The 23,187-nt window shown below is 39.8% G+C and overlaps 1 protein-coding gene and 1 non-coding gene across 10 annotated transcripts in view; one reads left to right on the forward strand and one right to left on the reverse strand.

Moving 5' to 3' along the window:
• The window catches only part of SLC17A5 (solute carrier family 17 member 5), a 75,446-nt gene that overhangs the window by 30,286 nt on the left and 21,973 nt on the right, over positions 1–23,187 (reverse strand). For 5 of the 9 annotated variants that reach the window (XM_061427216.1, XM_061427217.1, XM_061427215.1 and 2 more), the window contains one exon: positions 1,140–1,298. In XM_061427216.1, coding sequence (XP_061283200.1) covers positions 1,140–1,298 — 159 coding nt within the window. Of the gene's footprint in view, positions 1–1,139; positions 1,299–3,302; positions 3,396–23,187 lie in introns of all 9 variants that reach the window. The other 4 variants (XM_061427212.1, XM_061427210.1, XM_061427209.1 and 1 more) reach the window with 1 other exon arrangement.
• Positions 13,116–13,219, forward strand: LOC133254547 (U6 spliceosomal RNA). Its single transcript, XR_009738717.1, has one exon. It is a non-coding gene; the product is annotated as a U6 spliceosomal RNA (small nuclear RNA).

The raw sequence follows: 23,187 nt of genomic DNA on the forward strand, positions 1-23,187 counted from the left end.
TGTCTATTTAAATCCTCTGCCCATTAAAAAAATTGGGTTATTTAGCTTTTTATTATTGAGTTGTATAAATTCTTTACATATTTGGAATACTTAATCCTTATCAAGTATATGATTTGCAAATATTTTCTCCCATTCAATGGATTTTCATTCTTGATAATATCCTTTGAGGCACAAAAGCTTTCAATTCTGATGAAGCCCAACTTATCAGTTTTTTCTTTTGGTCATGTGTGCTTTTGGGGTCATATGTGAGAAGTTGTTGTCCAGTGCCAGGTCACAAAGATGTACACTTCTAAGATTTTATCATTTTAACTCCTAACATTTATGCGTTTGATTCATCCTTCATTTGAAGACAAAAAACACTACCAAGTTTTCTTACAAACTATGCCTCTTTCTCTTTATCTTTTTCTTCAATTTCTTTAGAGACAAAATCCATCAACACAGAGATAATAGGAATTGTCTCCATTTGATGAGATCAGAAGGAATTGACAGTTTTAGGGAGATATGTCTTATACAGCTTTACAACTATAGCTCTGCCAATACAGAGCAACCTCTGCACAATAATCTTGTGCCTTCCAACACCCCACTCGGCTGCCAGCAGAGTCCTGCCACCATCCCTTTTACAAGGGAATACAGTATCACCTGCAGGGCTACCCTGGTGGCTCAGACGGTAAAGAATTTGCCTGCAACGCAGGAGACCAGGGTTTGATCCCCGGGTCAGAAAGATCCCCTGGAGAAGGGAATGGCTACCCACTCCAGTATTCTCACCTGGAGAATTCCATGGACAGAGGAGCCTGGTGGGCTACAGTCCATAGGGTCATAGAGAGTCAGACACAACTGAGTGACTAACATACACATACACACACACACACACACACACAGTACTACCTGTATTTGTCATCTGAGATCCTGGCATGTTACTGGGCGCTAGTGAGATCTTCACAGTTAAAGGGGATACTAGCCAAGATACCCTGAATCAAGAGTTAACACACACAGAGCAAAGGAACAAGCGAGGCTAAAAAGAGAAGTCTTTAGAATTTAGTATAAAAGTAAAATGGAAGATGCAAAATAACTGAGTTTCACATAGATAGGAACAAATTCTGTATATTCTCTGTAAGAAGTAGATGCTTATTTGTTCTTACCTCTTGAATATTGAACCTTAGGACTTCCTTCATGTAAGTAGGCAATAAGGTCAATAAAGTATAAAAAGTCCAGTTGTAAGAAAAATGTGCAACTACAATAGCCCAGAGTGGCAGTGATTTCAGCATGGGTATCCATGGCACTGACTTCTGTGAAGAGAGCTGGAAAACAAGCAAACAAACACCAGGTGTAATTGGGATAAGCTACAGCTATGCTTGGGCTTCCCTGGTAGCTCAGCTGGTAAAGAATCTGCCTGCAATGCAAGAGACCCTAGTTTGATCCCTGGGTCGGGAAGATCCCCCAGAGAAGGGATAGGCTATCCACTCCAGTATTCTTGGGCTTCCCTGGTGGCTCAGATGGTAAAGAATCTGCTTGTAATGCGGGAGATCTGGGTTTGATACCTGGGTCAGGAAGATCCCTTGGAGAAGGGCATGGCGACCCACTCCAGTATTCTTGCCTGGAGAATCCCCGCAGGCAGAGGAGCCTGGCGGGCTACAGTCCATGGGGTCTCAAAGGGTCGGACATAACTAAGTACAGCACAGGACAGCTATGTTTAAATCTGTATCTTATCAGCTAAAATTTCATCTAGAACACATTATCAATCTTGGCTAGTAAATCTTAGATTTCTGAAACAACTCTAAAAATATTAAATAGCAATAGAAACTCCATGATTCAGATTAGAAGAAAAAAACAGAAATGTAATCTTAGAGCTCAAAGGTCAAACTAAAAATGCCTTATAAGTGTCAGAAGTCCCCTGAAGTATTAATTTCTCCACCTTAAAAAGAAAGGACAGTTTAATAATCAAATTCAGAGGCTGACATAAGGGCCAAGGTAAGAGACTGGAAGTCCTATTAGAATTCACATTTCATTCTCCAATCTTTATTCAATTACAGTGATTTATAAGAACTGTGCAATAAAAGGTTTTTTATGTAGCCATCTGGAGTAATGGTCTTCAAAGCAGGGTATAAACATTCCAGGGGTCGCAAGATGATCCTCCACTGCGTGGAAAGGCATACTAGATCTATCTATACTCACTATACTCATTTTAAAACAAGAAATTAAGTTGTATTCATATTTAACAAATAGGTTGGCCCTGGAATATGTCAGATAATCACATATTGTCTGATTTCCCCAATCAAAAGGGGTTTAATGGCATCCTTATTGTTGGTCTGCCCTTGGTGTAGTATTACAGCACACTTTAGTTTATACCTGCCTTTCAGAATGGATTTATGGGTTTCATTAGTCAGTTTTAACGAAAACAAATCTACAGAATTAACAAGGACTGACTTCCCTGGTGGCTCAGATGGTAAAGCGTCTGTCTGCAATGCAGGAGAACCGGGTTCGATCCCTGGGTTGGGAAGATCCCCTGGAAAGGGAAATGGCAATCTACTCCAGGACTGTTGCCTGGAAAATCCCATGGACAGAGGAGCCTGGTAGGCTACAGCCCATGGGGTCGCAAAGAGTCGGACACGACTGAGCGACTTCACTTTCCCTTTCCCTGGTGGTTTAGTGGTTAAGCATCTGCCTGCCAATCCAGTGACCCGGGTTCAATCCCTGGCCAGGGAAGATTCTGCAGGCTGCAGGGCGGCTAAGCCCACTTGCCACAACTACTGAGCCCACACACCTAGAGCTCGGGCTCTGCAATGAGAGAAGCCACTGCAGTGAGAAGCCTGTGCACCACACCTAGAGAGCAGCGCCTGCTGGCTGCAACTGGAGAAAGTCCACATGCGCCAAGGAAGACCCAGCAAAGACAAAAAAAATCTTCAAAAGATTCATCTGGAGAAGGTAAACAGAAGTCTAATAACATAAGTACAAGTGAATGCTAAGAAAATAGTAGAGTTGACACTTTTCTTCATGAGCCCTTTGTCAGCTACCATACCAAACAAAATGATGGCAGGCTCATCAATACTCCGTATTCAAACACACTATTCCCATTAAACAATGTATTATTATTAATTTTTAAGTGACAAAAAGCTTTTCCTATTAAAATTCAAAATTTATGTATATATTGTTTATTTCATCTTACCCATCCTTTAAAGAGTCTGTCTTTATGTAAATTTTATAATGTATGAAAGTACAGAAGTGCATACAGATAACCATAAAAATATGCATATGCTCAGATTGTTATCCCCCACACTGTATTTTTTAAAAATATATTTATTTACTTGGCTGTACCAGGTCTTAGTTGCAGCACTTGGGATCTTCAGTTGTGGCAATGTGGCATCCAGTTCCCTGAGCAGGGATCGAACCTGGGCCTCCTGCATTGGGAGTACAGAGTCTTAGCCACTGGACCACCAGGTAAGTACTCCCACTTTATAGACACATGATTAAGTAAAGCCTGGAGACCACTGGTCTGAGAAATCAGTTCCTTACATTTCCTGTATACTGAGACTCTGCTCTGTCTTCTTCAAAAGCTGGAGCAATCTATGTTTTCACCTCTAGGGTGCACTATTATTTCAAAAAGGGGAAGAACCAGTATTACTTGGGGCCTTTTTTTCTAGGGACTTTTGATCTGATTTGGTAGATATACTCTTGTGATTCCCCCCATGTATCAAAGATGTAGGGGATGTGGGGGAAGAGAAAGAGAAGGGACAATTATTCTTATATAGCAGGGTTCTTGATTCCAGCTACACTTCAGAATCTCCTTTGGCACTTCAAGATTACATTTGGCTGTGTTCTACCCCAGACTTGCTGATTCAAAGCCAAAGTCAAACTTCTGAGTGGAGGGCCAATGTGTATATTTTAAAAGGCTTCCCTGGTGATTCTACACAGCAGTGGTTCTCAAACTTTGCTGCATGTTAGAATCACCAGGCGAGCTAAAAAACCCCAGAGCCAAAATCACACCTGAGACCAATTAAATCAGGTTGGGAGGTGGGTAGGATGTAGGTGGCCATATTTTTGAAAGATCCATGGATGATTTCAAAGTGTAGCAAACTTTGGGATCCACTGTTGTAGTAATTGGGGCTTCCCCGGGTGGCACTAGAGGTAAAGAATCCACCTGCCAATGTAGGAGATGCAAGAGACTCTGGTTCTATTCCTGGGTTAAGAAGATTCCCTGAAGAAGGAAATGGCAACTTACTCAGCATTCTTGCCTGGAGAATCTCATGGACAGAGGAGCCAGGCGGGCTGCAGTCCATGGGGTTGCAAAGAGTTGGACACGACTAAGCATAATACAGCAGCAGTTGTAGTAATTAAAGAATTCTGCAACCTCCCCACTGCTGCACTGAGCCCTAATCACCCCTTGCTTGAAAATCTTAGGACAAAGAGGAAGGAAAAAACCAGTCTAGAGAATTTAGCATTTAAAGGAATTTGGAATATAGCTCTTTTTACATGGCTTTGAAACTCACAAAAGAAATGAAATCATACTTCTTTGTTGAAAAATATGAGCCTAGATGTATCTGATCTAAATAACTGAAATATATCTGATATAAAATATGTAATAATTTTAAGACATGTTTATGACTGTGTATTTACACTTACTGATGGTGATGTTTCAGAAGAGTATAGGGCTCTGATAATAGCTTCTGTAGCTTTTCATCAGTATTTAGGCATAATCTTGCTTATATTAATATAAATGAAGGAAAATTGAAACAAACTGAGCCATACCAGAATATTTTCACAGTCTAACAATTGAATTTTCTATAATCTGAGTTTTTTGGAGAATCACTCAACCATGACCAGCTATACGTGGAGAGTGATGTCAGCAAGATGGCCAAATAATATGCCCCTTATTGGTATCCACTGTCCCCCACCCCCAACAACAATCTGGCATCCATCCACAGACAAAAGTGTTTTTCTGGGGGGCAGTGGGATCTACAAACATATGCCAAGGGACCTGGTAAGAGTTTTGCATGCCTGTGCATTGGGTAAAAGACATAAGGATCTTGGTCCCAGCTGTGAACCCTGAAGTAACTTGTCAACCAGCTTCAGCCTTTCTTGGCTGTGGTCTGGGAACCCTTGGAAAATAATTGACTTAGTTAGCTTTAGACAAGGACATCCTGGCATTTGTGACAACACATATGTACCCTGAGGGCATTATGCTAAGTGAAATAAGTTATACAGAGAAAGACAAATACCGTATAACATGTGGAATAGAGACCAAGCTCTGCAACGAGGGAAGCCACCACAGTGAGAAGCCTGTATGCTGCAACGAAGAGTAGCCCCCATTCGCCACAACTAGAGAAAGCCCGCATGCCACACAACAAAGACCCGGTGCGGTCAAAAGTTAAATAAATACATAAATTCAAAAAGTCAAAACTCATGGAAACAGAGAATAAAATGGTGGTGGGCAGGGGCTGGAGAGAGGGGGAAACTCATCTTCCAGTCACAAGATGAGCAGCTGCTACGGTCTAATGTCAGCATGGCGACGATAGCCAGCACTACTCTATCATGTACTTGAAAGCTGCTAAGGGAGTAGATCTTAAATGTTCTCACCACAAAAAAGAAATGGTAATCCACTGAGATGATGGAGGTGTTAACTAACCCCACTGTGGGCATCATTTTGTAACACGTGCTTGTGTGTGTTAGTCGCTCAGTCGTGTCCGACTCTTTGCGATGCCATAGATGGTAGCCCGCCAGGTTCCTCTGGAATTCTCCAGGCAAGAATACTGGAGTGGGTTGCTGTTCCTTTCTCCAATTTTGTAATTAAGTATATCAAATCATCATGGTGTACATCTTAAACAAACATACATAATGTCAATTATATCTTAATAAAGCTGGGTGGGGGGAAAGACCAGTTGTAGGCCAAACATATAAGCTTGACATGTAGCAGGATCTCAATAGCTATTTATCACATGAATATGAAGCCCACAGAGTCAGAAATTTGGAAAGAAGAATATGATATGTAAATGTTAGTGTTCATTTGTAAACTGAGTATAAAACAACAGCTTTCTTTTCTCCGAATGACAATTATGACATCAATTTATAGTATTTCCACATTACAAGTTATATTTTAAGGGGGGAAACCCTTCATTTATAAAACATTCAAATTAGTGATGAATTTTCAAATGTTTCTAGGAGAAACTATCCAATTAGCTGTGGCAGACATTAAAAAAATCCTTCAGGATTTTAAGATAACCCTGTCTAATAGAACTTATTATGGTGACCGAAATGGTCTATGTCTACATTGCCCAATTTGGTAAACAGTAGCCCTATCAAGCCTTTGCAATATGGCTAGTGTGACTGAGGAAATGAATTTTTAATTAAATTAATCTAAATTAAAATTTAATAACCACAAGTGTTGGTGGCTACCATAATGGACAACAAAAGTTGAAGGCAAGATCTTAATAAAGTACAAAACAGCTTTTTCTGATGTTCTAGATAAGAAATTATTCTTTTGCTATTATCAGAGATGACTTGTCAATCACGCAATGTCACACACTCTCTTGGCTTCATTATACTTAAATGTTGGCAAAGCGCATTACAAAAGATCTTGCCAGAGCTCCACATTCTTCTAAAATGCCACTGCTGATGAATGAAAAAATACTGGAAAGGAAATTTTTTAGTTGTTCAGATCATCTGCCTAGCCAATATTTTGAGAGCAAATTCTTTAAGATATTTGAGTAAGGGAATTTCTGAAGGAATAATCAATGAGATCTTGAATCTTGTATAGAGAATGTATCATTAAATAAGTAATAATAACTCAAACAGCTTTTAAAAATAACAGTTAAAGCACGAAGGTACAGAACAAAAATGTATTTGTTGTCAAATGTGCAAAATCTTCTAGACTATAGGAAGGGTAAGGTCAATCAATAACATTTGAGTATCTTCTATGTACAACTTCACAAAAAAATGTTTTCCTGTCAAATGTAAGAAACAACAAATTGGTTTAGAAAAAGCTGCATGAAACGCATGATCTAAGTCAGCGCAACTAAATACTCAAGCCAAAGCCCTTATTTGCTTCATAAGACTGCAAAATTGTATACTCTTTCAAAAAGGTAGAAGAGAAGCAAAACAGTTATAAAATATCCTGTCCTAAAGACTTAGTAAAGAAAAAAAATTAAAAAGCAAAAAAACAATACCAGATCTCTTGAGGAAAAAAAACATCAGTGGGTAAAGTGGTAATGTCTTAACAATTTATTAAAAAGGAGACCTCTATATACCGTGTTCTTGGACTGGAAGAATTAATATCGTTAAAATGACCATACTACCCAAACCAATGTACCAATTCAATGCTATCTCTATCAGAATAACAACGCCATTCTACACAGAACTCGACAAATAATTTAATAGCTTGTATGGAAACATAAAAGACCTCGAACAGCCAAAACAATCGAGAAAGAGAAACAGCTGGAGGAATATGCTTCCTGACTTCCAACTATACTATAAAGCTATAGTAATAAAAACTCAGTATGGTTCTGGCACAAAAGCAGACTCATAGATCGGTGGGACAGAATAGAAAGCCCAGAAATAAACCCACACACGCATGGTCAATTGCTGCTGCTGCTGCTGCTTCTAAGTTGCTTCAGTCGTGTCTGACTCTGTGTGATCCCATATATGGCAGCCCACCAGGCTCCGCCGTCCCTGGGATTCTCCAGGCAAGAACACTGGAGTGGGTTGCCATTGCCTTCTCCAATGCATGAGGGTGAAAGTGAAAGTGAAGTTGTTCTTACTCTATGACAAGAGAGAAAAGATAGTCTGCACAATGAACAAAGACAGACTCTTCAATAAATGGTGCTGGGAAAACTGGACAGCTATATGTAAAAGAAAAAATTAGAACATTCTCTACTCCATACAAAAAAATTAACTAAAATAGATTAAATATTTATAAATGTAAGACCGAATAGAATAAAATTCCTAGAGGAAAGCATAGGGAGAATGCTCTTTGACAAAAATTGTAGCAAAGTTTTTTGAATCTATCTCCTAAAGTAAATAAAAGCAAAAATAAATAAACAGGATCTAATTAAACACAAAAGCTCTTTCACAGCAAAGGAAACCATCAAATAAAAAAAACAGTACCTACTGAATGGGAGAATATATTTGCAAATAATATCACTGACAAGGGGTTAATAGCCAACATATATACACACCACGTACAAGTCACCATAAAAAAATAAAGAATCTGATTAAAAAATAGGCAGAAGAACTGAACAGATATTTTTCCAAAGAGCAAATGCAGATGGCTAACAAGCACATTAAAAGAAGTTTAACGTCACTAAGCATCAGGGAAATGCAAATCAGAACCACAGTGGGATGTCACCTCACATCTGTCAGAATCACTACCATCAAAAAGAACACAAATAACAAATGTTGGAGACGATGTAGAGAAAAGGAAACCCTTGTACACTGTTGGTGGGAATGTAAAGTGATGCAGCTGCTGTGGAAAACGGTATGGAAGTTGTTTAAAAAACTAAAAATAATTAAAAATAGAACTTTAGATGACCATTGTATCTACTACTGTGGGCAAGAATCCCTTAGAAGAAATGGAGTAGCCCTCAGAGTCAACAAAAGAGTCCAAAATGCAGTACTTGGGTGCAATCTCAAAAATGACAGAATGATCTGTTTGTTTCCAGGGCAAACCATTCAATATCACAGTAATCTAACTCTATGCTGTGACCAGTAATGCTGAAGAAGCTGAAGTTAAATGGTTCTATGAAAACCTACAAGACCTTCTAGAATTAACACCCCCAAAAATGTCCTTTTCTTCACAGGGGACTGGAATGCAAAAGTAGGAAGTCAACAGATACCTGGAGTAACAGGCAAATTTGGGCTTAGAGTACAAAATGAAGCAGGGCAAAGGCTAATAGAGTTTTGCCAAGAGAACGCACTGGTCATAGCAAACACCCTCTTCCAACAACACAAGAGAAGACTCTACACATGGACATCACCAGATGGTCAATACCAAAATCAGATTGATTATATTCTTTGCAGCCAAAGATGGAGAAGCTCTATACAGTCAGCAAAAATAAGACTGGGAGCTGACTGTGGTTCAGATCAAGAACTCTTTATTGCTAAATTCAGATTTAAACTGAAGAAAGTAGGGAAAACGACTAGACCATTCAGGTATGACCTAAATCAAATACCTTTCAATTATATGGTAGAAGTGACAAATAGATTCAAGGGATGAGGTCTGATAGACAGAGTGCCTGAAGAACTATGGATGGAGGTTCATGACACTGTATGGGAGGCAGTGATCAAGACCATCCCCAAGAAAAAGAAATGCAAAAATGGTTGTCTGGGGAAGTCTTACAAATAGCTGGGAAGAGAAGAGAAGCTAAAGGCAAAGGAGAAAAGGAAAGATATACTCATTTGAATGCAGAGTTCCAAAGAATAGCAAGGAGAGATAAGAAAGCCTTCCTCAGTGATCAATGCAAAGAAATAGAGGGAAACAATAGAATGGGAAAGACTAGAGATCTCTTCAAGAAAATTATAGACACCAAGGGAATATTTCATGCAAAGATGGGCACGATAAAGAACGGAAACACTATGGACCTAACAGAAGCAGAAGATATTACGAAGAGGTGGCAAGAATACACAGACGAACTACACAAAAAAGATCATTACCCAGATAACCGTGATGGTGTGATCACTCACCTAGAGCCAGACATCCTGGAATGTGAAGTCAAAGTGGGCCTTATGAAGCATCACTATGAACAAAGATAGTGGGGGTGATTGAATTCCAGGTGAGCTATTTCAAATCCTAAAAGATGATACTGTTAAAGTGCTGCACTCAATATGCCAACAAATTTGGAAAACTCAGCAGTGGCCATAGAAATGGAAAAGGTCAGTTTTCACTCCAACCTCAAAGAAAGGCAATGCCAAACAATGTTCAAACTACCACACAATTGCACTCATCTCACATGCTGGCAAAGTAATGCTCAAAATTCTCCAAGCCAGGCTTCAACAGTATGTGAACTGTGAACTTCCAGATGTTCAAATTGGATTTAGAAAAGGCAGAGGAACCAGAAATCAAATTGCCATCATCCATTGGGTCATCAAAAAAGCAAGAGAGTTCCAGAAAAACATCTACTTCTGCTTTATTGACTATGCTGAAGCCTTTGGATGGATCACAACAAACTGTGGAAAATTCTTAGAGAGATGGGAGTACCAGACCACCTTACCTGCCTCCTGAGAAATCTGTATGCAGGTCAAGAAGCAACAGTTAGAACTGGACATGGAACAAGAGACTGGTTCCAAATTGGGAAAAGCTGTATATTGTCATTCTGCTTATTTAACTTATATGCAGAGTACATCATGCAAAATGCCAGGCTGGATGAAGCACAAGCTGAAATCAAGATTGCCAGGAGAAACATCAATAACCTCAGATACGCAGATGACACCACCCTTATGGCAGAAAGTGAAGAAGAACTAAAGAACTTCTTGATGAAGGTGAAAGATGAGGAGAAGGGGGCGACAGAGGATGAGATGGTTCAATGGCATCACTAATTAGATGGACATGAGTTTTAGCAAGCTCCAGGAGTTGGTGATGGACAGGGAAGCCTGGCATGATGCAGTCCGTAGGGTCGCAGAGTTGACTGAACTGAACTGAACTGAACTGGGAAGTACCAAATGACCTAGCAATCCCACTCCTGGGTACCTACCTGAAAAAAACAAAGACAAAAAACAAAAACCTCTAATTGGAAAAGATACAGGCATCCTAATGTTTATAGCAGCATTATTTACAATTGCCAAGAAATTGAAGCAACCTAAGTAGCAATCAACAGATGAATGGATAAAGAAGATATGGTATATACACAATGGAATAGTACTAAGTTATAAAAAAAGAACAAAATGTTGCCATTTGCAGCAACATGGACGGACTTGGGGGGCATTATGCTAAGTGAAATAAGTCAGACAGAGAAACACAAGGTATTACTTATTTATGGAATCTAAAAAATACAACAAATTAGTGAAGATAACAAAAAAGAAGCTGACTTACAGATACAGAGGAAAAACTAATGGCTACCAATAGGGAGAGGGACAGTGGGAGGGGCAACACAGGGGAGTGGGTAAAGAGGTACAAACAATTAGGTATAAAATAAGCTACGAGGATGTATTATACAACATGGGGAATACAGCCAATATTTTATAACAAGTATAAATGCAGCATAACCTTTAAAAATCGTGAATCACTATTTTGTAATAGGGCTTCCTTGGTGGCTCAGATGGTAAAGAATCTGCCTGCTATGCAGCAGACTTGTGTTTGATCCCTGCGTCAGGAAGATCCCCTGGAGAAGGGAATGGCAATCGCTCCAATATTTTTTTAAAGATTTATTTATTTACATTATTTTCTGGCCATGGTGGGTCTTCGTTGCTGCACATGGGCTTTCTCCAGCTGCGCTGAGCTGGGCTGCTCTCTGGTTGCAATGTGCGGGCCTCTCATTGAGGTGGCTTCTCTTGAGGAGTACAGGCTCCGGGCACGCGGGCTCTAGCAGTTGCTGCGCTGTAGTTGTGGCGCATGGGCTCAGTTGCTCCCTGGAATGTGGGATCTTCCCAGACCAGGGATCAAACCACTGTTTCCCCATGTATTTGCCACGAAGGGATGGGACCGGATGCCGTGATCTTCGTTTTTTGAATGTTGAGCTTTAAGCCAGCTTTTTCACTCTCCTGTTTCACTTTCATCTTCTTTGCTTTCTGCCATAATGGTGGTGACATCTGCATAACTGAGATTATTGATATTTCTCCTGGCAATCTTGATTCCAGCTTGTGGTTCATCCAGCCCGGCATTTTGCATGATGTACTCTGCATATAAGTTAAATAAGCAGGGTGACAATATACAGTCTTGACGTACTCCTTTCTCAATTTGGAATCAGTCTGCTGTTCCATGTCTGGTTCTAACTGTTGCTTCTTGACCTGCATACAGATTTCTCAGGAGGCAGGCAGGTGGTCTGGTATTCCCATTTCTTGAAGAATCTTTCATGTTTGTTGTGATCCACACAGTCAAAAGGCATGTGAAATGAGTGCAACTGAGCGGTAGTTTGGACGTTCTTTGGCATTGCTCTTCTTTGGGACTGGAATGAAAACTGACCTTTTCCAGTCCTGTGGCCACTGCTGAGTTTTCCAAATGTGCTGGCATACTGAGTGCAGCACTTTAACAGCATCAAGCTTACAACAGTTCACAGCATCCCAGTGCCTAAAGAGTAAAGTCTAAGCTCCTCAGTGGGACACACAGGATTCTCCATGATCAGGCTTCTTCTGCCACTCTCTGCCTTTGCCTTTTACCTGCAGCAAGACCTGATTCCTGGCGAGTATCACTCTCTTTCCTCAGAATCTGCTTATACCACATCCTTGCCCGGGGATACCCACACATCTCTCCCTTTCCCAATGTGCCTAGTTCACGCCAACTTCTCTTTCAAGATTGCTCAGATGAAGCTTTTACCAGTAAGAAAGAAACACGCAGCCTCTGACTGCTCTCACCTGAGATGGTCTGCTTCTAACAGTTGGGCCACAGCACGCTCCCACTGACTGTGACGCCTGGTGTGGGAAGATTCCACATGCTGTGGGGAACTAAGCACATGTGCACAACTGCTGAGCCAGCACTCTAGAGCCCATGCTCTGCAACAAGAGAAGCCACCGCAACGAGAAGCTCATGCACTGCAATGAAGAGCAGTCCCTGCTCACCACAACTAGAGAAAGCCTGCAGCCATGAAGGCACAACACAGTCAAATAAAATCTCAAAAAAAACACGATGGAATGAGACAGATGGACAACACCTTGATCACCTCTGAGCACAGATGAAAACAAGAATGTATGAACCACACAGAAGAGCAAAACTCTCTCCTGGCTAATGTGACTGCTGCTTCCCTGCCAATTATAGCCTCAGCCCCACCTAGATAAAAATTAAGATCCTCAACCACAGAACCGCTACTGCCTTCTCACAGCACCAATTCTGGAGCAAAACAGTGATTCTTTAAACCTTCCTCACAGTCAAGTAACACAAGTCTAAACTGTAGCAAGCTGCCTTCAGCTCTCACTGAGATGCCCTTTGGTTCCTCATGGTGTGGTTTCTTCTGCATTGCCACAAAGCAAGAAATCCCATGCTCCCTTTGGCAGGACATACACTAAAAGTGGAACAATACAGAGAAGATTAGCATGGGCCCTATGCAAGGATGACATGCAAATTCATGTAATGCTCCATATTAAAAAAAAAAAAAAAGAAAGAAAGAAATCCCTTTGTTCAACACTACAGGTATGTTGCTGACAGTCCTTGGCAGGAGAGTATCATCTCCAGGCTGGCTGAGGACTCCTGCCTTCTCTGTATCAAAGATGTACTAAGTAACCTGTAGACAGCAGTGTCGGCCTGAAGTTCTGTCCATTCACGACTGTCTCCCTCTGGATATCATAGGTCCCACAGGAACCATGTCTTGTTCATTTCTTCTCTCTGATTATCAATTTTTTGGTCCTCAGTACCTTACAAAGAGGGGCTTCCTTATTGGCTAAGATGGTAAAGAATCTGCCTGCAAAGCAGGAGACCTGGGTTTGAACCCTGGGTCAGGAAGATCCCCTAGAGAAGGGGATGGCTGCCCACTCCAGTATTTTTGCCTGGAGAATCACATTGACAGAGGAGTCTGGCAGGCTACAGTCCAGGGGTCGACTGAGCAGCTAAGCACACACACACCTGACAAAGAACCTAGGACATAGTAAGCGCTCAAAAAATGTTTAAGGAATGAATGAAGTACAGCAGACCCCAAACATTTATTGGATCCAGGATTAAAAGTGGAGCTTCATGTAACAAAGTATTTTATGACATTTTCAACTACAATGTCATCTGGTTTAAGAATGCCATTTGAAGTTCTGCTGCTGCTACTGCTGCTAAGTCACTTCAGTCGTGTCCGACTCTGTGGGACCCCACAGACGGCAGCCCACCAGGCTCCGCCGTCCTTGGGATTCTCCAGGCAAGAACACTGGAGTGGGTTGCCATTTCCTTCTCCAATGCAGGAAAGTGAAAAGTGAAAGGGAAGTCGGTCAGTCGTGTCCGACTCTTCGAGACCCCATGGATTGCAGCCTACCAGGCTCCTCCGTCCATGGGATTTTCCAGGCAAAAGTACTGGAGTGGGGTGCCATTGCCTTCTCCGGTTTGAAGTTCTAGGAAACCTAATTCTCTTAATTCCTCTTGCTTCTGAATATTTCAATTTCGGAAGCATATGGAAAAACAGATTAACCTTAGGTTTGGATAATGGACAGATTTAGGCACCTTTGAAACTCTCTTAAAAAAAAAATCTAAATAAACTAAAAAGTTTCATAAGTCAGTGAGGATAATGGTAAAAATGAAATTTTAGAAGTAGCAAGTTATTAATAATCAATGCTGAGAAAACATACCAAGTGTTTTTAAAAAATGGAAGCATAATTGACTTACAATATTATATTAGTTCCTTGTGTACAAAAGAATAATTCAAAGTTCAATACAAAGCTATTACACAATGTTGACTTATGTTCCCCGTGCTGCACAGTAAGTACATCCTTGTTACTTATTTTATACCTAGTAGTTTGTACGTCTTAATGCCCTTCAACTACCTTGCCTGACCCCCCCCCCCTTCTCCCTCTCTATCCACTAGTTGGTTCTCTGTATCCATGAGCCTGTTTCTGTTTAATATTTGTTCACTTGTTTTATTTTTCAGATTCCACATATAAATGAAAAGACACAGTATTTGTCTTTTTCAATCTGACTTATTTCACTAAAGCAAAATACCGTCCAGATCCATCCATGTTGTTGCAAATGGCAACATTTCATTCTTATGTCCAAGTAATATTCTACTGTATATATAAGACACATTATGTTTTATGTGGCAAGATCCATTTACAATGCATTAACTCTTTTAATCTGTTCCTCAGTGGGGGGAAAATGGGTATTCATTTAATTAATATCTCAGAGAACACGGAGATCTCTAAGTAACTTTATTACATTGGTGGTACCTTCTAAATTTCTGTTAACTTTTGGCAAAGACCAAGGGATGCCATATTTCTTAAAATTCAGCAGCTTACAGAGACCTTTGTAGCAAATTATAAAAAGTTAAAAAGAAAAGTGAATGAGTAAATGTTTAATTATTACCTGGTTTGCTACATATAAAAATTGAACCCTGTGATATAAAGGGTGGGCCCAGTGAGCTGAGACAAGCACATACAAGCCCCGCAATGCCGAGAGTGACCCCAGGGAGCCCAGACAAGCACACACAAGCCCCGCGATGCTGAGGGTGAGCCTGGGGAGCACAGACAAGCACACACAAGCCCCGCAATGCTGAGGGTGAGCCCGGGGAGCACAGACAAGCACACACAAGCCCCGCAATGCCAAGGGTGAGCCTGGGGAGCCCAGACAAGTGCACACAAGCCCCATGAGACAGAGGCCGAGCACCCGGAGCTGAGACAAGTGCCCACAAGCCCCGCGATGCAGAGGATGGGCCCAGGGGACTCAGACAAGCACACACAAGCCCTGCGACACAGAGGCCGGGCCTGGGGAGCTGAGTCAAGCGCACGTAAGCCCGTGACGCAAAGGCCAGGCACAGGGAGCCGAGACAAGTGCACAGAAGCCCCGCGATGCAGAGGCTGGACATGGGGAGCTGAGACAAGCGCACTCAAGCCCTGTGATGCAGAGGTTGGGACCATGAAGCTGACACAAGTGTACACAAGCCCACAACACAGGGGGTGAGTTCCGGGGGCTGAGGGAAGCCCACAGAAGTCTCCACGACACAGAGGGCACAGTTGGGGAGCCAAGAAAAAATCCACACAAACCCCTGCCCAGCTAGCTTCGGCCAGCAGTGTAGGGCGGGACAGGAGAACAGAAGCATAGCAATGATCCCGGAGACAAGTCGGGGGTTGGCGACAGTGGAGATATGCTGAGAGGGCCACTTTGAAGCAGCTGTGGAAATAGATGTGTGTAACACTGCCAGGGCCAGAAGGACTGCCCAAACACATACTGGACCCATAGAGACTACTGGACACTGCACCGCCCTTCAGAGAGATGAGATCCAGCTCCATCAACCAGAACACAGGCACAAGCTCCCCCAACCAGGAAAACATCACAGGACACTACCCGACCCCATCCACGGGGCAGACTCCACAACCAAGAAGAAGTACGACCTTGAGAACCTTTTTTTTTTTTTCATTTTTTCTTATAAATCACCCTGCTTACTCCCCCTACATAGTCTCACCTTCACATTATCCTTTTGCAGTGCTGTGGAGTTTTCCTCTTTGTTTTTCTTGTTAAAAAAAATAATTCATTTTTAAGATTTTTTTTCTTTTTCACCTTTTTTTTTGAATGAGTTTTTAAATTTTGTTTTTTACATATTTAACTTCTTTGCCTATCGTTCTATACTGACTACAGCTATTCCTGACCATATAGAGATCTTTCCCAAATACATCTATTTATCTTTGCTTTTCTATTTTTTCTTTTCTCTCTTTTTTTTTACCCTCTTTTCCATCCCCTCTTTTTCTCTTTTCCTTCCCTTCTCCTCTTTTTCCCCCCTTTTTCTATTCTCCTTTTTTTCTTTCACTCTTTCTTTTCTCACCAAGTAAGTTAAATTGTTGAGCTCTCTTTGCTATATTCCCCAGTTGGCACTCTGATTGTGCTCAGTTTTCCAGATTGAGCGTTCACTAGCTCTGCTTTTTAATTAGTTGATATCACTTTCGGTTTTCCTTGTTCACCAAGTCAATCTCCTGTGCTCTTTTCTTTAGAATACTGTATGTGTGCAAGTGTGTGTTTATGTCCCATTATTTCTGTAATTACCTGCTTGATCTCCTCCCACTAGAACACAGGCACAAGTCACCCCTAACAAGAAGTCAACACAAACCACCCATCCAATCTTTCCCTCCAAGGGCAAAAACCAAAAGGAATAAGGATTATAACCCTAAGGCCTGAGAAAAGGAGACATCAAGTGGGGCAAGTTAGGAAAAAAAAAAATGATGATAAGACAGAGAAATACAGCACAAATGAAAGAACAAAGTAGAAACTCACAAGACCAAATAAATAAAGAGGAAATAGCAATCTACCTGAAATAGAATTCAGAATAATGATAGTAAAGATGCTCCAAAGACTTGAAAATAGAATGGAGAAAATGCAAGAAACATTTAACACAGTTAATACAATCACCAAGGACACAGAAGAAGTAAAGAATAAGTAAACAGAGATGAGCAACACAATTACAGAAATTAAAAATACTCTAGAAGGAACCAATAGCAGAAAAACTGAGGCAGAGGAACAGATAAGTGAGCTGGAATATAGAATGGTGGAAATAACTGCGGAAGAGCAGAATAAAGGGAAAAGAATAAAGAGAATTGAGGATAGCCTCAGAGATCTTTGGGACATATTAAATGCACCAACATTTGAGTTATAGGGGTTTCAAAAGAAGAAAAAAAAAAGGCACCGAGAAAATTTTTGAAGAAATTATAATTGAAAACTTCCCCAACATGGGAAAGGAAATAGTCAATCAAGTCCAAGAAGTGCAGAGAGTCCCTCAGAGGATAAACCCAAGGAGAAACACGTCAAGACACATATTAATCAAGCTAACAGAGATTAAACACAATGAAAGAATATTAAAAGCAGCAAGGGAAAAGGAACAAGTAACATACAAGGGAAAACCCATATGATTAACAGTGGATCTTTCAGTGGAAACTCTGCAGGCCAGAAGGGAATGGCAGGATATATTTAAAGTATTGAAAGAAAAATCTACAACCAAGATTACCATAACTGGCAAAGATCTCATTCTAAATTGATGGAGAAATCAAAAGCTTTACAGACAAGCAGAAGTTAAGAGAATTTAGCATCACCAAACCAGCTTTGCAATAAATACTAAAAGGACTTATACAGCCAGTAAACACAAGAGAAAGGAAAGACCTACAAAAACAAACCCAAAACAATCAAGAAAATGCCAATAGGAATATATGTATTGTGGATTAAATGCACCTACCAAAAGATACAGACTGACTGAATGGATACAAAAACAAGACACACATATATGCTACCTACAAGAGACCGACTTCAGACCTAGAGGCACATACAGACTGAAAGTAAAAGGATGGAAAAAGATATTCCATGTGAATGGAAACCAAAAGAAATCTGGAGTGGCAATCCTTATTTCAGGCAAAATAGATTTTCAAATAAAGAATATTATAAGAGACAAAGAAGGACACTATATAATGATCAAGGGATCAATCCAAGAAGAAGACATAACAATTGTAAATATTTATGTACTCAACACAGGAGCACCACAATACATAAGGCAAACACTAACAGGCATAAGAGGGGAAGTAGACAGTAACACAATAATAGCAGGGGACTTTAACACCCCAGTTACACCAATGGACAGATCATCAAAACAGAGAATCAATACGGAAACACAAACCTTAAATGAAACATTAGACCAAGTGGACCTAATTGATATCTTCAGGACTTTCCATCCAAATGCAGAAGAAGATACTTTCTTCTCAAGTGCACATGGAACATTCTCCAATAGACCACATCTTGGGTCACAAATCAAACCTCAGTAAATTTAAGAAAGTTGAAATCGTATGAAGAATTTTCTCTGTAGTTGATATCTAGTCTCAACTCTATAAGACTAGATATCAACTACAGGGGAAAATTGCAAAAAACACAAACTCATGGAGATTAAATAATACATGACAACAAAAACACAATGACCCAAAACCTATCGGATTCAGCAAAAGCAGGTCTAAGCAGGAGGTTTATAGCAATATAATCCTACCTGCAGAAACAAGAAAAGCATCAAATAGACAGCCTAACTCTACATCTAATGCAGCTGGAAAAAGAACAAAAAAAGTCAGCAGAAGGAAATAAATCATAAAGATCAGAGCAGAAATAAATGAAAAAGAAATGAAGGAAACAATAGCAAAGGTGAATAAAACTAAAAGCTGGTTCTTTGAGAAGATAAACAAAATTGACAACCACTAGCCAGACTCATCAAGAAATAAAGGGAGAAAAATCAAATCAGCAAAATTAGAAATGAAAAAGGAAAGGTTACAACAGACAACACAGAAATACAAAGGACCATAAGAGAATATTATAAGCAACTATAGGCTAATAAAATGGAAAACCTAGAAGAAATAGATTCTTAGGAAAGTTCAACAGGAAGAAACAGAAATTATGAACAAGCAAAGTACAAACACTGAAATCGAAACTGGGATCAAAAATCTCCCCCAAAACAAAAGCCCAGGGCCAGATGGTATCACAGAATTCTATCAAACATTTAGAGAAGAGCTAATGCTTACTTTTCTGAAAATCTTCCAAAAAATTGCAGAGGAAGGAACACTTCTAAACTCATTCTATGAGGCCACAATCACCCTGATACCAAAACCAGGTAAAGACAACACAAAAAAGGAAAATTACAGGCCAATATCACTGATGAACATAGATGCAAAAATCCTCAACAAAACTCTAGCAAATAGAATTCAACAACACATTAAAAAGCTCATACACCATGATCAAGTTGGGTTTATCCCAGGAATGCAAAGATTCTTCAATATACACAAATCAGTGTGATACAACATATTAAGAAGTTGAAAGATAAAAACCGTATGATCATCTAAATAGATGCAGGAAAAGCCTTTGACAAAATTGAGCACCCATTTATGATAAGAGCACTTCACAAAATGGGCATAGAAGGAACCTACCTCAACATAGTAAAGGCCAAATATGATTAAGCCCACAGCAAACACTGTTCTCAATGGTGAAGAAGTAAAAACATTCCCTCTAAATTCAGACAAGAGTGTCCACTCTCACCACTATTATTCAACATAGTTTTGGAAGTCTTAGCTATGGCAATTAGAGAAGAAAAAGAAATAAAAGGAATTCAGATTGGAAAATAAGTAAAACTCTCACTGTTTGCAGATGACATGATACTACACATACAAAATCCAAAAGAAACTATCAGAAAATCACTAGAGCTAATCAGCAAACTCAGCAAAGTTGCAGGATACAAGGTCAATACACAGAAATCACTTGCATTCCTATATACCACCAATGAAAAATCAGAAAGAGCAATTAAGGAATCAATCCCATTTACCACTGCAACAAAAAGAATAAAATATCTAGGAATAAAACTACCTAAGGAGACAAAAGACGTGTATATGGAAAATTACAGGACACTGATGAAAGAAATCAAAGGTGACATAAACAGATGGAGAGATATTCCATGTTTCTGGGTAGGAAGAATCAACATTGTGAAAATGACTATACTACCAAATGCAATCTACAGATTCAATGCGACCCCTTTCAAATTACCAATGGCATTTTTCATAGAACTAGAACAAAAAATTTAAAAATTCATATGGAAACACAAAAGACTCTGAACAGCCAAAGCAGTCTTGAGAAAGAAGAATGGAGCTGGAGGAATCAAGGTTAGTGACTTCAGACTATACTACAAAGCTACAGTCATCAAGACAGTATGGTACTGGAACAAAAGCAGAAATATAGACCCATGGAACAAAGTAGAGAACCCAGAGATAAACCCATGCACCTATGGGTACCTTATTTTTGACAAAGGAGGCAGAATATACAACAGGGCAAAGATAGCCTCTTTAAGAAGTGGTGCTAGGAAAACTGGAGAGCTATGTGCAAAAACAGAAATTAGAACACTTCCTAACACCATACACAAAGATAAACTCAAAATGGATTAAAGACCTAAATGTAAGATCAAAAACTATAAAACTCTTAGAGGAAAACATAGCAGAACACTAGATGACATAAATCAAAGCAAGATCTTCTATGACCCACCTCTTAGAGTAATGGAAATAAAAACAAAAATAAACAAGTGGGACCTGATTAAACTTAAAAGCTTTTGCACAGCAAAGGAAACTACAAACAAAGTTAAAAGACAACCCTCAGAATTGGAGAAAAGAATAGCAAAGGAAACAACTGACAAAGAATTAATTTCCAAAATATGCAAGTAGCTCATACAACTCAATACCAGAAAAACAAACAATCCAATCAAAAACTTGGAAAAAGACCTAAACAGACATTTCTCCAAAGAAGACATACAGGCGGCTAACAAACACATGAAAAGATGCTCAACATCGCTCATTATTAGAGAAATGCAAATCAAAACTACAATGAGATACCACCTCACACCAGTCAGAATGGCCATCATCAAAAAGTCTGTAATCAATGTAAATTGATTACAGCCACTGTGGAAGATGGTACGGAGATTCCTTAAAAAACTAGGAATAATACCACCATATGACCTAGCAGTTCCACTACTAGGCATATACCCTGGGCAAACCAAAATTGAAACAGACACGTGTACCCCAATGTTCACTGCAGCACTATTTACAATAGCTAGTACATGGAAATAACCTAGATGTCCATTGATAGATGAATGGATAAAGAAGCTGTGGTACATACATACAATGGAATACTACTCAGCCATAAAAAGGAACACATTAGAGTCAGTTCTAATGTGGATGAACCTAGAGCCTATTATACAGAGTGAAGTAAGGAAGAAAAAGAAATATAAATATCATATACTGATGCATATATATGGAATCTAAAAAGATGGTACTGATGAATTTATTTTCAGGACAGCAATGGAGAAACACACACAGAGAACAGACCCATGGACACAAGGGGAGGCAAGGAGGGAGAAGGTGAGATGTATGGAGAGAAACGTAGAAATTTACAACACCAGATGGGAGAAGGCAATGGCACCCCACTCCAGTACTCTTGCCTGGAAAATCCCATGGATAGAGGAGCCTGGTGGGCTGCAGTCCATGGGGTTGCTAAGAGTTGGATACGACTGAGCAACTTCACTTTCACTTTTCACTTTCATACATTGGAGAAGGCAATGGCACCCCACTCCAGTACTCTTGCCTGGAAAATCCCATGGATAGAGGAGCCTGGTAGGCTACAGTCCATGGGGTTGCTAAGAGTTGGATACGACTGAGCAACTTCACTTTCACTTTTCACTTTCATACATTGGAAAAGGCAATGGCACCCCACTCCAGTACTCTTGCCTGGAGAGTCCCAGGGACGGGAGAGCCTGATGGGCTGCCGTCTATGGGGTCGCACTGAGTCGGACACGACTGAAGCGACTTAGCAGCAGCAGCATGTAAAATAGATAGCCAGTGGGAATTTGCTGTATGACTCAGGGAACTCAAACAGGGGCTCTGTGACAACCTAGAAAGGTGGGATGGGGTGGGAGATGGGAGGGAGGTTTGGGTGGGAAGGGACATGGGTGTACCTATGGCTGGTTCTTGTTGATGTATGACAGAAAACCACAAAGTACTGTAAAGCCATTATCCCTCAATTAAAAAAATTAAGGAAGAAAATAGATGACCAACAAGGACCTGCTGTATGGCACAGGGAACTGTATTCAATATCTTGTAGTAACCTACAATAAAATCTAAAAGAATATATATAAAACTGAATCATTCTGCTCTACACCTGAAACATAACACTGTAAATCAACTGTAATAACAACAACAACAACAAATCACTCACTCTTATGACTGTAAATAGAACAGAATAAAAGAACAATTGTACCAGCTTGGCAGGGGATGGGGAATTGAAAATATCAATAATAATACCTTGATGGGGAATAAAAGTTTTATATGAAATATCTCATGTTCTTTAAACCAATAAAGTGACTATGAAGCCATTAATAATGCTAAAGAAAAGACTGTGTATTTTAATTTTTCCTAATGTTTTCAGGTTCTTCTTTTATTCTCACTAAAAGACAAATATTTTATCCCCAGGGCTTGAGAATTTACTGTATTAAATTATGACAGATTTGATTTCTGATTTGCTATTGTGCTCAATTAAGTGAAGCAAATCTTACTTTAGTGCATATAAATTTTTTCTAAAGGTCTATTCTAGAGGAGCAAATTATATAGTATAGCAAATGTGCTGTCCTTGTTAAATCACACTCATTTAAAATACAGATAAAAACACACTCGTTTCCTAACAACAAACATTTAGAATGTAGCTGTAAGATTCCTTTTGTAGATAACACATCTTATTTTCTACTAAGAAGAAAGACAAAGAGAGTCACTTGCAAATCATTACTCTAGAAGATGTAAAATGAAAAGTAATTTTTCATAGATTTGAACTAGAAAGAACTAAAATATCTTGGGCAAAACAGTACTTTGTATATTAATTTGCCTAGAGTG

The sequence above is a fragment of the Bos javanicus genome, chromosome 9 (assembly GCF_032452875.1).
Source record: "Bos javanicus breed banteng chromosome 9, ARS-OSU_banteng_1.0, whole genome shotgun sequence".
In the NCBI taxonomy this organism is placed as follows: Eukaryota; Metazoa; Chordata; class Mammalia; order Artiodactyla; family Bovidae; genus Bos; species Bos javanicus.